At 61.0% G+C, this 17530-nt stretch overlaps 1 protein-coding gene across 1 annotated transcript; it reads right to left on the reverse strand.

Annotated features, from left to right (window-relative positions):
• Positions 1 to 724: 724 nt before the first annotated feature.
• Positions 725 to 14116, reverse strand: MRS2 (magnesium transporter MRS2). Its single transcript, XM_028503382.2, has 11 exons — positions 13847 to 14116; positions 12247 to 12320; positions 9357 to 9393; positions 8586 to 8698; positions 5790 to 5963; positions 5561 to 5691; positions 5136 to 5252; positions 4210 to 4362; positions 3896 to 4013; positions 3122 to 3235; positions 725 to 2748 (listed from the first exon to the last, which is right to left on the reverse strand). The coding sequence occupies exons 1-11, from the start codon at positions 14010 to 14012 to the stop codon at positions 2635 to 2637; spliced, it is 1311 nt and encodes a 436-aa protein (XP_028359183.1). The 5' UTR covers positions 14013 to 14116; the 3' UTR covers positions 725 to 2634.
• Between the last annotated feature and the right edge of the window lie 3414 nt (positions 14117 to 17530).

Below are 17530 nucleotides of genomic sequence, written 5' to 3' on the forward strand. Positions count from 1 at the left end.
CCCCGTCCCCTGCGCTGGCACGTGACGTACCAAGTGACCCTCAGCTCCCGGGTCCAGACTCGGCGGATGCGAACTGGCCTCCCTGGTTCCGTGCTCTTCGGGGAAGGGCCCCCCGGACACCCCGCAGGGAGGGGTGGAGGCGGGGAAGGGTCGTCTCTCGGGGATGGCGGTCCTGCTGAGGAGGGAGGGGGCACACACAGGGGCGGCGGGGGGGCAGGAGGAACTGAAGCACACGGCGTCGGCCGGCCCGGCCTGTTGGGAGCGCGGTCCATTAGCAGGAGGTTTACTTCCGGGGACCGGGGGTTCCTCGGCCGTGTCCATGCGCGAGCGGAGAGGCGTGCGGGCGGGCGAGCGGACGCACGCGCTTCAGGGGAAAGGTCCGTCACCCGGGACACCACACTGTGCCAGCCGACAGGAGTGTCCACCCGTGCCTGCTCTTCAGCCCGAGGGCTCCTCTTCCCCGACAGCCCTAACACCCCGGACAGCGAGTGCCAGGTGGGGGCGGTCCCTAGCGGCCGGAAGCAAGTTTCCCACGGGCGCTACGGACCCTCCCTCGACGACGGCCTGGTGCTCCGGGCAGCCTGCGGGACAGACGGACACGGCCAGGCCGGCGTCTGTCCCAGTGGGTGGGTTCCGCTTTCACTAGGTGTCCCCTGTAGCCCTAAGCACCGATTCTGGATGGAAATGCGCTGACTTGGTCTCATTAACACAAACCTGAACTTACACAATTGACCGCAAGTTTTTATTTCAAGGCATCAGATCACATTTACATACATTTGCAGTTTCTGCAACAACTGTCTTCAAGGCAGGAGGACGGGCACCGCTTGGGGTCCCCCTCAGGCAGGGCAGGCAGGTGGAGGTGGGGGCTCCCCAGCAGACCCGCCTCCACAGGTATCAACTCAAGTAAGTCCCAGGCTCACCGTGTGAGTTTGCCGCGGCTGTCCCAAGAACAGCTCCATACAAGCTGGGAATAGCTGAAACGAGCAGCTTTCAGTGCCGTAGTGGGCGGCCCCCACAGCCTGCCGGTGGGGGCGAGCGGGGGAAGGGCACCTGAGCCGCCACGCCCCCGTGTCTGAGAGGCCTGCCACACCCAGGCTCCTGGGCGGGCCCTGCACGCGTGCGCGGCTCCTGGGATGAGGCCACCTACGGCCCCACCTGACTGTTCTGTCACCTGCTTCCTAAGAGCAGGTGGGGCTGAGTGTGTGCGTAATTCAGAACCTAAAGGCACCCAACTCGGCACACCTTGGGCGTGGGCCCCATCACGGAACCTTAGCTGGACGGGCCCCTCTCACCACATCGGTGCGTCCCTGGGTCAGACGTGTGAGGTAGGTGCACAGGTTCTCCCTGGCCTTGCCAGGACACAGCTCAGTCACTGGACCCACAGCCGCACACCGGCGCCGAGAGGAGGGGACCAGACCCAGTCCTGTGCCCGACCACAGCAGAACCACGTTCCGTGCTCTGGGCGCCGGTGCCCTGTCGAGGTTAAGTGGCCGTCACTGTTCCCCAGTGACACGGCCACAATCGGCAGCGGTGCGCCCTGTGGAATCCGTCGTCCCCCCAGACCTGTGAGGTCGGAGGCTGGTGTCAGCCCCAGCGCCCCCTGGTGGCTGCTCAGGGCCACAGCAGCGTGCAGGGAGGCCGCCCGTCCTCTTAGATCAGCTGCGGGAACAGCGTGTTTATTCCCGTCACCAGACCCCCTGGTCAAGGGTCCCCAGCACCGCCTCCTCCAACAGCACCTAATGGTGTCAGTGCCCCCACTGCGGCTGGGCTGGGGCCGCGTGGTGCCTCGCAGGCTCGCGACCTCAGAGGCAGTGTAACTGCCTTCACCCTCCGGAAATGCGAAGGGGCACACGAGAGGTCGCGGAGGGCAGCCACACTGAGACGGGCAGGGGTCAGCGGCCCCTTCCGACCCCGGAGCTCTGGCCATGGGGACAAAAGGGGCTGCAGGCCCAGCGTTCTTGCCCTCCTGCCTTAGGAAGCCCACCTGCCAGCCTGGGGGGGAGGGCACCTCCACCTGCAGGTCAAGGGCCGACCAAGGCAGCTGCAAACCAGCGAAAAGAGTGGAGATTCTCCCCAAGCCCACGCCTGCAGACATTAACCAGTCGGAACCCACCCGACGCTGACGTCACCCCCTCTTATAAAAGGGGGCGGGCACAAGAAGAGGAGGCTGGGGGTTCAGAGCACAGGCCTCCTGAGTCCGAGCTAAGGCCGACCTGGCGCCTGCTGGCTGTCCCGTCACCTGGCAGTCCGCAGACGCACGAGGACAGGGCCCACCCTGAGCTGTGGCCACGTGGCCCACCTGGGGGTCTGTCCAGCCTCCCGGCTGCGCGGAGCCTGACGCTGCTGTCCTCCGTGCGCGCAAAGGTGAACCCTGCACCACCCCCCGCTGTTAAGCCGGCCCCCGGCTCACGGCCTGCAGGAGTGGCCCTCCAGCTTGGCAGACGAGAGCATTCTGGCCTCTTACGAGGCAGGTGCTTTGGTTTACTCGGAATCCCCCTAAAAGGTGCAGTTCCAGGGCTGTGGCTGCTGCGCTCCATCACCAGACGACGGAGCTGAAATCCCAGTGACGTCTCCAGGCCTCCGAGTCTGTGAAGGCATCAGGGCTCTGCTGCGGCGCTGCGAGAGACCGCGCGCTCACCGGGGCGTCGGGAGGACACTCCTGCCGGGCCCCGGTCCGTCCGGCCGGACGCTGTGTCTCGTGTCCGTCCTCCTGTCCGCCTGCGGGCTCTTCCTGGGCAAAGAGGCCACCTGCAGGAAGCCGGGAACAGTGTCAGCCTGCGTGTCTGGGGGAGGAGGCCCCGGTCAGGTGACCCCTCTGGAACGGCTGGGGGAAGGGCGCCCGCCCAGCAGCGTCCACACCTCAGTGGTGGGAGGGACCGCTGGCCTCTGTCCAGATGTGACACCTGCCGCGTGCGCCGCCCAAGGATTTCTACCTCGTTTCTCGGGCCGGCACTGTGCTCGTGAGTGGGTTACTCGCGTCGTGATCTCTAACTCTCCCACCGACACCACGGGGCGGGGGGCGGGGCGCAGGGTGGATCTAGCTGACAGGGGACGAGGGGACCTGAGGGAGCCTGAGACCGCCCGCCCGCCCACCCCCCCGCCGGGCCCCAGCCACGCGTACCACGGGAGGCAGAGGCGCTTCCAGCTGCCGCCCGAGGAAGGACAGCAGCCGCCTCCAGATCAGGCCGCTGCCCATGAACATGACGCCCGTGACCAGCCAGAACACACGGTGGTCCTGCGGGAGAGCACAGCCCAGGTCAGCCTGCGGGCGGGTCCTCGCCCCCGGAGAGTCCAGAGACGCTCGGACGGGCAGAAAAGACTTCCCACAGGCCCTTCCCCTCCCGGGGGGGGGGGGGGGGGGGGGGGGAGGGGGCAGGCGTCAGGGACAAAGTGGGTTTCCCTGTACAGCAAGTTGCGTACATCAAGGTGGCTCGTAACCATGACAGTGTGGGAGGGAGGACGACGGGGCCGGCACAAGGGTCCTGGGGCCACAGGCTTGGGACCCTCAGGGGCCCCAGGAGCACCGTCTGGACACGCAAGGTCGGTCGGTCTACACTGTACAGGAGGGCGCGGCTACTTCTCAACTTTCCAGCTGTCTGGGTTCAAGCTCAAAGCCTCTGACGGTTGCCATCCACAGAAAAGGAATCGAACCCTCACCGCACTCCACAAGTGGACACGGCCCCACACTGTCCCTCCCGCCACTCGGACCCGCTGGCCCTCAGCACTGGCTCGCTCCCGCCTCTGTTGTGTGTGTACCCCCTCTGCTTGCAGCGCCCCGCCCCAGTCCCCCCGCTTTCTCTCTGCATCTAAGTCTCCGCTCTGCCACCCCGGCCTCAGAATGGCCTTCAAACCCTTAGAAAATAAACCCTAAGCTACTGAAATAACGGACTGTCACCTCTTCGAGGGAGGATTCCAAGTTCATCCCAAAAGCAACTCCGATGAGTCCGAACAGCGAGAGAGAGAAGGTCCCCATGGTCAGCTGCAAGTTCAGCCTCATCATGACGTTGCGGTGGCTGGAGGGACAGCAGGGAGATCACGGGCCCGCAGCACACAGCAGGGCCCCGAGGGGCCCCTATGACACACGGACTGAGCCCAGACCTCAGAGGACACACGGCCACGCGGAGGCCAGGGGTGCCGGGTGGACCTCCCTGCTCCCGGGCCGCCCCACGTGTGCGCTCCACACAGAGACGGCCGCCCCGCGGCGCCCACCTGTCCAGGTTGAGGAAGATGACGCTCTGGGAGTCGTCGATCAGCGCCCGCAGCCCACGGGCCGCGTTGGACAGGTCCTCGGCCAGCCGGTGGTAGTTCTCCAGCAGCAGCTCCATCTCCTCCGCGTGGTCGATGCCGGTGCTGCTCTGCTCACTCCAGTCACAAGGGCCCCGTCACCCGCGAGCCCCGCGTGGGCGCCACACCCTCGGGACCCACACCACAAATCAGCCCGTCGGACTCAGCCGCCAGCGAGCACGCATGCCTCTGGTCCGTACGTGACCGTGACTGGGGCCAAGCTGCGGGTGGCAGCGTCCCTGACCCCGGGCACAGGCCCCGCCCGGCACAGGCCGGCGAGCCCACCACATTGCCAGCGACAGGGAAACACGGCACGCGAGTGCCGGCCAGCTGGCCCAGAGCAGCACCGATCAGGGAGGACAAGACCCGAGACTGGAAATGCGCACACACAGCGCTTCCCTCCCCAGGTGGACACGGGGCCTCCCACGAACGGGCGCCACCGACACACTGGCCTCAGCCCCTGCACCTGCTGCCCGCCGGCAGGTCAGGGATGCTGCCCGCCAGCAGGAGCCTGGCAAGCAAACGAGAGGGACGGGTGTGCTCCAGTTTCTGCCACCGGGCCTCTCTGCGGGAAGAACCCTTTCTGCCTGTCGGAACACAGGTAATAATGAAAAGTCTGGACAGGCTGCATACACCGTGCAGCTTACGGAAGGGCGTTGATTTCTGACGCTGGCTACAGAGAACGAGCACGAGGCACTTGAGTGAGTACTCGGACAGCACCCATGGGGCTGGAGCGGGCCCAGAGGGGGAACCGACTTCCAAGGTCACAGGAGATGGCAGAGTCCTGCGGTCTGACTGCGGTCTGTGAAAAGTGCCCCCGAGAGTGGCCACAGAGCAGCGCGCACACTCACAAGACGTCGGGGTCGCTCCACTTGGTGAGGCAGAGCTCCTCCAGCAGCTCCTCCTCGTCCAGGATCTCCAGGATGGACTCCTTGAACATCTTCACGTCTGTTTCCAGCTCGGAGAGGCTGGTGGGGGTGGGGCGGAGCGGGCGCACAGAAAGGATCAGCGCCGTGAAACGTGCCGACTAAGAGCCACCTCCCAGCCATAGCCGCCTCACGGAGCGGCCTGGCTTTCCCACCGTCCCTCTGCGCCCTCTGCACGGCACCCACCCAGGCCACACTCCTGCTCCGATGGCCCTCACAGGAGGCCCCCGCCATCGGCCAGGGCAGCCGGTATTTTAAAAGCAGGAAATAATCACACTCATCTGTACTTGAGTTTCTGCTACACGTTTCACTGTGAAAGCTACTAGGAGAAGCGCAGGACAGCTGTTTACCTCTTGCCATTTTGCAGTAAGATGTGCAGCTTGCTTCTGTCCACGGAGGAGTGTTTGGGATCCACCAACGCTTCCAGCGTGTCGAGGATCCGGGGCTCCAACACGCTCAGTTTCCCCTGCAGCGTGCTGATCTACAGAACAACACAGCCTTTCAATATCGCCACGCTGCCTTCCAGCTCAGCAGCACGCCGGACCGGAACAGGTGCGAGACGCCACACACGCAGCTCACCCGATACTGCAGGAGTGCCTCCATGGCTCTGAACTCAAAAGGGAGAGGGTACGTGACCAGCTGACCCTCTCCCGCCAGCTGTGCAGGGAGCTCCCGGAACAGCCACTGCTCCAGGTTTAGATTACGGTAATCTAGTATCAGGAGACACTCTGGAGTTATCACGGCTTTCAAATACTGTGGGGGGGAAAGAAGATATATGTATGTATGTACACACACACGTATTTGCAAGTTATCAGGATGGAGGAAAAATAACATTCGTGAAACAGCCTTTAATACTCTCAAGTTTGGATTAAACCTCAACTGTTCATTTGCTTTCCACACTCTCTTTTTAAAGGGAAGAAGCCTAAAATATATGTAAGTCTTGATACCGTCAACTCACTGTCAACAGAACTGCAACTAAAAAGTTATATATTTATTAAGACCTCAGGGTAATCATGAGAAAAACAGGAAATAAAGGAAACAGGTAAGGCATCAAAAGTCACATATTCAGTACACTTTACAATTTAATCATGATTAGTCTGGTTGAAATGGTAATGTTTCCTTTTTGAAGTATCACCAAAACATACTAGGCCAATTTGAAACTACGCAGACACAACATCACATTGAGCTCTAACTGACAACCCGATGGACTTCCGGCCAAGATGGCAGCACAGGCACGCACTGTGCTCGCCGCCTCCAGGACCACATCGACATCACTACCAAACGACAGAGGCGCCGCCCTGAGAACCGCCTCCAGACCAGCGGAACACGAGCCCTGTAACTAAGGACAGGAGGACGCCGCGACCAGACTGGCGGCAGGGGCGGAGACCCGAAACAGGCCGGTCCCACTCCCACACGTGGCGGTCACCCATCAGGAGGGAGCCCTGGCTGGGTGGCTCCGTCGGCTGGGGCCTGGCCCCGTGCACCAAAAGGGTGTGGGTTACACCCCTTCCAGGCAATGAACGGGAGGCAACCAATTGATGTTTCTCTCTTTTTCTTTCCTTTCCTCTCTCTAAAAATCAATAGACATCTTCTCAGATGAGGATTTAAAAAATGGGCACAGTACCCAGGTAGACATTTCTCCAGAGAGGACATACAGATGGCCAGTAAGTGCATAAAAAGAGGCTCGCCACCACTAATCACCCGAGAAGTGCAAGTTAGGAGCACAAGGCATCACCTCACACCTGCCAGAACGGCTGTCGTCAATAAACCCACAAACCGCAGGTGCCGGTGAGGATCCGGGCGGGAACGTGGACCGGGGCGGCCGCTGAGGCAAACACCACGGGACTCCCGCGGAGACTGAGAACGGATCCGGGACCCAGTGACCGCACCTCTGGGAACGCGTCTGGAGAACGCAAACGCGCCGATTCGAAAGGGCGTCTGCGCCCGGGGCTCACCGCGGCGTTCCTTACGGCAGCCGAGCGGCGGAGGCCGCCTGCGAGCCCGCTGATGGACGGGGGAGGTGGGGTGCAGACCTACGATCTGCTACGAATTGGCCACAAAAAGGAATGAAACCCTGCCACCCGCGACAGGAGGGGCGGACCCAGCGGGGAGCGCGAGGAGCGGAGTCAGTGAGACAGACAGAGAGAGACGAGCAGCACACGGCTGCTCTCCCACGCGGAACCTGCGGACACAGACCACACAGCGATGCAGACACTCGGACAGGAGAACCAGCTGCTGGCTGGGGGGGGGGGGGGGGGGAGGAAGGAGCACGAACTGCGGTCCTGGGAACGGTCACGGGGGGGGGGGGGGGGGGGGGTGCACGCGCGCGGTCCCGCACGCGGAACGCAGCCGGCGGGGTCCCGGCTGCGCAGGCGCAGGCGGGTGCTCGGCCCCGTGACCGTTCCGTGAGCCCCGTGCGCGTCCAAGCCCCGCGGCACGCCCGGAAGTGGTAACACACTGCGCGTCCGCGGTGACCAGACGTCTCCGAACTCGGAGAATTAACGGTACGTTTACGAGAGAACCGTACGAAACGGGAGTGTGTTCTAGAGGGAAACCGGGCATCCTTCTCGTCGGAAGGGTAACACCGAGGGGCGGCTGCGGCCACTGTATCAGCGGCACAAAAATTAGAGCGTTTTATTTTTGGAAAATTAGAGGATTTCCCAAAATGTTGGAAAATCATTTTACTATCAGAAGTTTTGTGCAGAAAACCTACACAGCGAACGATATACGTGCCACCGACGCAGTTAAAACTCCGAACTTGCTTCATCACACACTTTCCCGTCCGGCACCGAGACGCCGGTCTCCAAGGCGCCGGCTGCTGACGGCGGAGGGGAGGGCCGCCTCCTGCGGGAAGTCGCCCGGGACGCCGGCGTCCCTTTTTATTTTATCTTTTATTAACTCCAGGGAAACGGGCGAAGGCCCGCCGCCGGAGACTTTCCGGATACCTCGAGTCTGGAGGGTACTGCGGGGCCCCCTCCGTTGGTCGGAGCCGTCGGCCTCGGCCACCAGACGGCTCCCGCCCGTGGTCACTCGGAACCACCGGGGCAGTCGGGCCGGGCCCGCTGTGCTCGCAGCAGACGGGGAGGTGCGGCGCGTTCCGGAGGCTAAACCCCAGCCGAGCGGCGGTCCTGGGCCTCGGGAAGCCAGAACGGCTCTGGGCAGCCGAGGCCACTCCGTGACCGCCCCCGAAACCAACGACGGTCGCCGTCCATCGAGCTCCTTTCCCGACCGTCAGAAACCGGGGACGACACGCACCCCGCGCGCGGCGCACAGCCGCCGGCCCCTGGGCGGCACGCACGCGAGGCCTCCGTGGGCCGCGGGTCACGCCGTCAGCCAGGCCTCGCCGCCGCGTTACGGCGCGGAGGGCGCGCTCACCTCCATCCGCAGGATGATGCGGTTGTTCCGCGTGGTGATGCTCATCAGGTGCTGGAAGCGCAGGTCGCGCGCCTGCAGGCCCAGCTCCTGGTGCAGGTCGGTCTTCTTCCTCTCTGCAAGGGGGGGCTGTCCTCAGCGCGCGGCCGCCGGCGCCACCCGCCCTCCCGCGGCCGCGCCCGCGGGGTCTCCGGCCCCACGGGCCGTCGTGTTTTCTAATGGGGGGTTGCCCAGCACCCCAGTTTCTATCTTTTCGGTCGCTACGTCATCATCCCCAGCAGTTTCGGTCTGTGAAGAGCTTAGTCCGAGTCTCCTTCCTCTTGCTCGAGCACAGGGGGAGAACAAGTCAGTCCCCACGCTGGACTCTGCCTGACCCCGCGAGTCCGCTGAGGGACCGCGCCCCACGGCGAGCGCGCGGTCTGCGCCTGCGCCGAACCCGCCTGCGGCTGCGCAGTGCGGGGCGCCGTCTTCAGACGGAGCTACGCGAGAAACCCCGCGCCTCCGCGAGGGTCTCGGCGGGAGCGGGGCCCGGGCCGGCACGGGCTGGTGCGCTGAACGGAGCTGCCTCGGGCGGCGTCCGGCCCCTCCTGCTCCGCGTGCTGCCGCTTCGCCCGCGGCCCGGGGGAGGCGGGAGACGGAAGAAGGGACCCAGGGGGCAGACCCGTGCCCCTCGCCCCTACTGCCCCTACTGAAAGCACCGCGAGGTCTGCATTTCCCTGGATTCCCGCATCACTGATTTTCAGAGGGGCTTAGAAGCATCTCCAAGGTACTCACCAAAAGAAGTAACCTTTCCTTCTTGGTCAAATTTCGTCTGGAGAGAGAAAACAAAAACAAAATGTTAGTTCCTCCCAAATTCGTGGCTGATCTTGGTGTTACACCGCACAGCGGCCCAGTGTCTCAGGAAGACGGAGACGCAGATGGACCCCCTGACTGCCGCTCGCTCGGTGCTCGGCGGGTACGAGTCCAGGCCGGAAGACTCCCCTTTCCTCCGCTGGGCAGATCTGACCTGGACTAACTCTCTATGTGGGGCTTGGAAATGTGACCAAGTTGTGTTACTAGGCAACACTGCTTGTAAAAATGCCACGGACGGTAGATGGCGCGGGACCCCCGGTGGGAGGCCAGGGTCCTGGGGGAGCGCGGGACCTGCGTCTGCGGGACCCCCAGAGACGCCTGCACTGGGGCCACTGGAGCGTGTGGGACTCTGACCCCCGGCGGAACTCACTGCGCCCTCGCCCTGGGGCCATCGCACAGGGCCAAGCATCCCCTGGACACTCAAAGCCGCCTGCTGACCAGGAGACGCCGGCGCTGCCCGGTGCGCTTCCTGCCCTTTCTCCCGCTGACTGCCAGAACCACTGTGTCCTTCCCGGACTCAAGTGTCCAGGGAGGCTGTGAGGTTATCTGGTGGGCACTGTCCAATCGACTAGGATTTACAGGAAAGGCCTCTTCTGACAGCTTGGAGAGAGGGCATGCAGCAGAAAACGCACTTATCTCCTGAGAGGAGGCATTTTTCTGCAATACTTGTCCACAGTCAGGTTTGGAGATGTCCGACAATAACAGGCCACAAGTCACGACGTGCTGGGCGGCACTAATTACTGTCCGACACGCGTTCTCAGAAAGACACTCTCAGAGGTGGTGGGTGCAACCCAATCGGGGGAATTGCCCTGGAGACGTGTGCATGCCGTGTCACCCGCACAGCAAAACCCCGCTGTACGCATCCCGGCGTGGTGCTCCTGGCAGAGACGAGATGGACCTGCACACGGAGCCAGTGCCGCAGCGCATCACTGTTAAAGGGGAATGCGCCCCCCGGGAAGCTTGGTGTTTTACGTAACACAGACTAGCTTTCCTCCTTAAATGTGCTTCACAAATACATACATCGGCTGCAGAAAATTTTAAAATAAAGGTAAGTAAAATAAAACTAATCACCTGAAATGACAAACTTTACAGAACACCATGCTAATATTCCATCACTGACCTTTCAGTCTTTTCCTATTAAATATACTTATGTTAGACACTCTCCTTTGCAGTCTCTCCTCCACTTTCAATTTAATATACTAAATATTTCTGCATCTCAATATTTAGCTGTCATTTTAATGGGATTTTTCTTTTTCTTTAAAGGTTTTATTTATTTTTAGAGAGAGGGGAAGGAGAGGGAGAGAAACATTAATGTGTGGTTGCCTCTCATGCGACCCCTACTGGCGACCACCTGATTCACAACCCAGGCATGTGCCCTGACTGGGAATCAAACCGGCGACCCTTTGGTTCGAAGGCCCGTGCTCAATCCACTGAGCTACACCAGCCAGAGCTTAATGGGATTTTTCTGATTTGAAAAATAAGACCATAAAACTATGAATGTTTACCTTGTAATGCAACTCACATTAAATGTGAGCTTATTAGCTCCCTTTCTAAAGTCTCATTATTTCAAGTAGCATCAGCTGATTTTCTTAACTGCTCTTGGTGGACAATGATTTCCCCTGAAAAGAACCTGCTTTCAATATTCAGCATCTGATTTTTGTATTCTTGTGCAGCTGAACTGGCCGACCTGGAACACTGAATAACAGCAAAAACTGCAACATGTCATTCTGGGGCTATTTTGTTGTACATATATACAGTTTATAAAGAAAAATTCTCATGTTAATAAGCCTAAATAACAGGAGGCTAATAATAATGCCTAATATCTAGTGAATGCTTACCATGTGTGGAGGGTTTACACATGTGAGTTGGTGAAACCTTACAACAATTCTATAAAGTAGGTACCATTGTCCCTAGTCTACAGATGAGCAAACTGAGGCACAATGATGTTACCATAACTTGTCCAAGTCCACCCGTTAGTAGTAAAAGACAGGGCTGAGATTTGAATGTAGGAACTCTGGCTCAAAGCAAACACACATTTTTAAAATTACACTTCCTATAAAAAAAGATGCAAGAATATTACAACCAGTTCCCATGTAACTCTCACCTAATTGCTCTTTGTTAACCCTTTGCCCCCATGGCCTTATTTATCTCTCTAAATATACGTGTGATACACAACTCTTGTTATTTTAGTCATTTTTTCCTGAACCTTCGGAGAAGTTGCATTCTTTTATTCATTCTTGTCCCGTGTCAGAGTGGCAGGGCCACGCCCTTCAAAGCACGCACTCCTAAAGACTACGCCGTGGGCCTGCAAAGTGCTTCCATGCACGTTAATGTGGCACGGCACCGGGCGAGCCCTCCGCAGCTGACAGGCTTCAAGGACTTGATGGATTCACAGGAAATACTGAGGACAGACAGGTCTCGTGTCACTGTGCTTGGGTTGATTACACCTCACGTGTGCTTTTTACAGATTGAAGGCAAGACCCTCCACCAGCAAAAAGATGATTTGCTTTATTGCAACACCAGCGTTACCGCGGTGGTCCGGAACTGAACCTGCAACCTCTCCGAGGTATGGCTGCACGCGGGTGGGAAGTGCTGCCCTGTGATTCCAATGCCCTCTTTGGCACTGAAGAAGGGCTCTGAGTCACTGGCGAAGTGTCACTGACTGAGCAAAACACAGAGGCACCAGGACTCACAACTATAATGACTGTAAAGCAAAAAATAAGCCGATCTTGGCCAACCAGTCCCACCCGGCTGACGCAGTAAGTGTGAGAAGTACCTCCTCTGAGTTATCACGCGAACCACACGTACTCACCACGGTGAACACCGGGGCTACACTGGCCAACGTGGCCTGGGAGACATCAGACGATCTTAACCGGCGCAGTTCACCTGAAGGATGAATCAGAGAATTCCTGTGATCACACGGCTGCTCTTCACATGTGGCTTAGATACAACACTCATAGTATGTGGTCTTCACACTACTTTGTTATTTTTTAATCTTTTTCCTAGAGGGAAAAAGAAACACCTGTGCACTTTAATATGTGTAGGTGATTCTGTCAGGTTTAACAGGGAATGGTCTTTAAAATGGCTTGGGTGAGGCGGCAGAGTAACTGTGCATTCCAACCACCCTTCTCCTTCAGACTTACCTGACGTGGATGCACAACTGCACAACAGTGTTCTGAGACCAAAAGAAAAGACCTTTTTTTGCACGATATAATAAGGCTCTTCATGCAAATCATTTGGTAGATATATTTTAGAAAACAGACCCCGAGTACTGCTGAGTTTTCAGCATTCCGATATCAGGATTATTTGCTTGACCTGTAAGTCCTGCAACCTACAAGCTTTACTTCTTTGTATTAACTTATCTTCCACAGAAACACTTATTTTTACTGCTTATAAAATAGCCAACTGAACTGGAATGAAGACAAATCATTTGAAAAGAAATTTAAAACATGTGATTAGATTAGATTGCGTTGAGGTGAGCTCTGAAGTACTGTCAACTTAGTACCTAACAGAAAGCACTGTTTAAAATAATAAACACGAGGGGAGTGGGCAGCAGTGCAAAAACACTACCAATTATTTCATGCTTCCACAGTAATCCTCCTGAACCCACAGAATGTGCAGACACATCCTCAGCTCTGATCTTACTCCTTCTCATTACCTACTTTCAAGGACTCGTGGAGTTGGTTAGCAGCTGAGGCTTGTTACCCTTTTGCAAAATACGAACTGCGCGCTAAGGATCAGCTGAGCCCAGTTGAGCGGCAGAGCGTAAATCAGCGATAGCTGATCAGTCACGGGAAGCGCTACCGGGCTGAGGTTCCGGATCTCAAAGTCCTAAAACATAAGTTGGGCTGAATCTGGGATGGACCCGACTCGGGCTCTCCACTGGGCTGGGAAGGGGGGAGGCGCTGGGGTGCGCTGGGGGCGCAGCTGAGAACACTCATGCGACGACGGTGCAGTGGTGAGAAGCCAACACTTAAATGCCGCTCGTTTCTCGGCGGTGTCGGCACCGCCTTCTCCCATGGGTGGAAACGTTAACGGTGAAACGACCCTAAGTCCGCGTCCTCCTCCCGGCCTCCCGACCGCTGGCTGTGGGCTGCACGGGACACCCAAGTTACATCTTTCTCCGAGCAGCTCTTACCACGAAGTCTCCCTTTCAAGTGCGTTCCCACCCGTTACCTGGACAAACGTCACCGCGCCCGCGAGGAAGAGGTAGGCAGGAGGCAGGCAGGAGAAACTAAGGCAAGTATTTCGGGTGAATGCGCCCGATCTTCAAGACTAAGGGTGAAACTGGTTTTTAAAGCCAAAGCTGCCCAGAGCACTCGGGCGGAGAGCTGTGCACAGGGGACCGCAAGCACAGGCCGGAGCCGGGCCAGGGGCGGCCCGGAGGCCGAGGTCACCGCGGGCGGGCGTACCTGCCAGGCGGGGCCCGCAGGGAGCGCTGGGCGACGTGGCCCGGCGCCCGCCGAGCAGTCCGGCGGCGCGCCCGGGGGTCAGGCCCCAGGCCAGGGCGCACAGTCCGCGCCGGGGCGGCCCCAGCGCGCGCGGCAGGAGCCGGGGCAGGCCCCGCAGGCGTTCCATGGCGCTGCAGCGAGGCGGGGGCAGAAGCGAGGGCCCGGCCCGTCATGCCGGACGCCGGCGGGTCAGCGGCGCCGCGCGGGCGCCCGGGGTGCGGCCATGCCTACTGCGCCTGCGCCTCGCTTCCCGCGCATGCGCGGGAGGGAGCTGGGGCGCACTCGCGTCCCGCACCTGTGACGTGGGAGGGCCGGGCTCCGCGCGGGTGGGGCGCGCTCACCTGCCCCGGGCGGGCCGTCAGCCCCGGTTTGACCCCGGGGGCCCTCGGGTCGGTCATTTCCGTCGTCGGAGGCCTCTCCCGTCCTCGGCCCTGCCGGAGGCGTCCCTCGGTGCCTCCGGACTTGCTCCTCCGATCCCCGCGCGCCTTGCAGCTTGGGGGTCGCATTCCGGGGGGCTTGTCTGGGTGACTGCTTCGTACGTGGCGGCCGTCGTCACCGGGAGGAGGCCGGTGCGCGTCCCTTTTCCCGAGATGTTTGGAAACTGTGACCCCCGACGGCCGTCATTCCTTCCGCACCTCTAAGCCAGGATGCTTCCAGAAGGAGACGCCCCTCCACATCTTCTCTAGGCGACCACTGAGGCTTTATGGGAGGGCCCGGCGGCGCTCTGGGGTGCGGACACCAGAGGGCGCCGCTCCCTGGGACTGCGGCCCGGCGGCTGGGGACCTCCAGGCTGAGGTCGTCCCAGCGGCTGATCAGCTGTCTCGTGCCCTCTGGGCTCTGGTCACAACTGCAAGGACCCGAGCTGTGAGGCTCAGGCCTCCCCCCACCCCCTCGGGGGCACGCCGGCCCCTTCAGGGCGGTCAGCAGGCTCCCTGCAAGACACGGCCCTGGGAACCCGCGTCCCCAGCCGCCAGGGTGCCGCGGGGGCGGGCTCTGCCGGCAGGGTGGCTGGGAGCTCGCTGGAGGCCTGCCCGATGGAACTTGATTAAGGAGCACAGACCCTGGAACCCTGGTGGAACAGGCCGGGGACTCACCGGGACTCACCGGGGCGGTGTTCGTCTGGGACACGGAGGGCTCACAACAGGGGCTTAAACAAAGTCCCGGGTGACGCGTCTCCCGCGTAAACCAAGTCCCTGGAGGAGACCCCAGGCCCCTTTGGCCTTGTTCTGCAGCCTCTGCCCCTGTGTCCGCCTCATGGCCACAGTGGACACGGGGTGGACACGGGGTGGACACGGGGGCTCTGACCAGCAGGTCTGACTGCGGCCCCCGGAGGGGGGCAGGGGGGAGGCGGTGCACTCACTCTGGGTGCCGGCGCACAGCCAGGGGCCCGTCAGCCGAGTGGAGGGTGTGGGGGGGGGACAGGGCAGGGGTCAGGAGGGGCTGGTCCCGGGGCCCCGCAGGCCCCCACAGGTCTTCCTGGGAACTGGGCCTCTAATCCGAGGTGGGAAGACACGGCAGACTTCTCAGCAAACTGGTGGCGTGCTGGGACTCCTACCTGAAGGGCAGTGATTCTGGGGTGCCGTGGGGGGCAGTGGGCTCAGAACAGGGTCACGGAGGTGGATGGGGGGTCGTGTCTGGGCCTGCACCTGTTTTGAAGGGGGCCCTGATACATCCGTTGAGGGGGAGTGAGTGACAGGAGCTGGGAGCACCCCTGAGGGCTTTGATGAACCGGTGGGGGGGTTGTGGTGGACTGAGGTGGGGTGAGGCTTTGAGGGGCACGTTTGAGGGAAGATGGGGTCGTTTCGGGTCGTGTTCATGGAGGTGTCTTCCAGCAGCCAGACACGGGGTCCCAGAGGCAGGAAGCTGTTGGATCTGGGTTCCCCGGAGATGCGCATTCGGGAACTGGGGCACGCAGGCGGTGTTACAAACCACGATGCTAGAACAAGCGCGGAGAAGAGGAGAGAGGAGACCACGGCTGTGCTCGGGCGCTGCAGGGTTGAAAGGTCGTGGAGAATGGAGGAGGAGGAACGGAGGCCAAGGAGAGGGGGCCCCAGGGCGGGGGCCAGTGTGGGCCGCCCCGGAACCCGGGGCAGCAGGGGGCCGGCCCCCGGGGCCAGGAGCTGTGATGAGTCTGGTCAGCTGCAGGGACAGACCCCTGGGTTTCGCAACGCGGAGATGACGCCCGACAGCTCCGGAGAAGCGTGGGCCGTGCGCTGCGGGGGAGGTGGGAGGCGGGGCAGGGAGAGTGCTGGTTGTGGCCGTGGAAGGAGCCGGGAAGAGGCAGGAAGCCAGAGGAGGAGAGGGCGTGCCTGCCAGGCAGATTCTTGAAAAGGACGTGAGATAAATGAGAAGGATCGTGTAGAGAGGAGCGTCCTCCTGGAACGAGAGAGGGGGGCAGCTTCCGGTGCCTCCGAGCCATTGGGAAAGAGGATGTGGGGGGGGCCTGGGGTCAGGGACAGTTTATCGCACTGAGGGGATCAGATTGGGGCCCACGCTGATGGCGGGCGGGCAGGGGTGTGCCCTCCAGCAGGGGCTCCTTGTGGTTTCATTTTCTTGGAAACAGCAGGAAGGCCCTTGCAGGGGTGGGAGGGGGGGCAGGGGTGGGGAGCGGGCTGCGGATGGGGAAAGCCCTGGAGGTCACTCGGATGGTATCTTCCTTCCGATTTCTTGTTGGCTTTCAGCACTGGAATCCTGCCCACCTGCACGTCCGCTGCGGGTAGCCCCGTGCTGGGCCTACTGTTCCAGGCCCCTTCCACCTCTGACCCTCTCAGCAGCGGCGTGAGCGGCAGGTAGAGCCGGGAGTGCAGCCCCAGGGCCGTGGGGAGCAGGTGACTCGGGGAGGATGAACTGGGGTGTGAAAAGGCCCCACGCCCCCCACACTCAGGCTGAGATCCGTCAGCCCTGGGGGTCAGTGCAGACATGTGACTCAGCCCACGCCTGTGACCCTGCCCCGGGCTTCTTCCTGTCTGTCCTCTCGACGTTTGTGGAGAGAGAACTGAGGCCCAGGTGGCTTCTGCCACGTGTCCGGGCTGAGACTGGAGCCGAGCCCCTTCTTAGTTCAGTGTCCTTCCCCTACCACCCCCAGACCTGTGGTCCAGGCCTCTGTCTGCAGTCCAGGCCGCAGGAAGTGAGCTATGGTTCTCAGTAGCTGTACTGTAGCAAACCTTCGTGACAAAGCAACTGGCCCTGGATGGGGCCCTGGAGCGCAGGGGCGCGGCCCTCCAGGAGAGGGCAGCCTTGCCCCCGAACTGGCCCCCGCCCGGCTGCTTCCCAGGTGAGGCTGCAGAGGTTTGCTCACGGTGGGGTTCTCCGGCAGCGCCCTCGCCCCAGGTGGCACTGGCCACGTCTGGAGACATTTGGGGTTGGCATGACGGGGGGAGTGGGGGGTGCTCCTGGCATCGAGTGAGTAGAGGCCAGGGACACTGCGGAACACCCCACGACAGGTGACGACTCTCCGAGCCCCGGTCCTCACGCCCACGCCGTGGGGTGAGCGCTGACATTCACGTCATGCGCTTGCGCCTCGCCTGCCAGCCCGTCCCCGTCATCACTGCGTTTGGAGTCCTCGCGTGTCCGAGGCGTTGAGGGCTTCTCGTGTGTGCCACGGAGGTCGTCCACGACGGTGGCACTTCCCTCGGCGTGGGCGTC

Source organism: Phyllostomus discolor, chromosome 14 (assembly GCF_004126475.2).
Source record: "Phyllostomus discolor isolate MPI-MPIP mPhyDis1 chromosome 14, mPhyDis1.pri.v3, whole genome shotgun sequence".
NCBI classification, from domain to species: Eukaryota; Metazoa; Chordata; class Mammalia; order Chiroptera; family Phyllostomidae; genus Phyllostomus; species Phyllostomus discolor.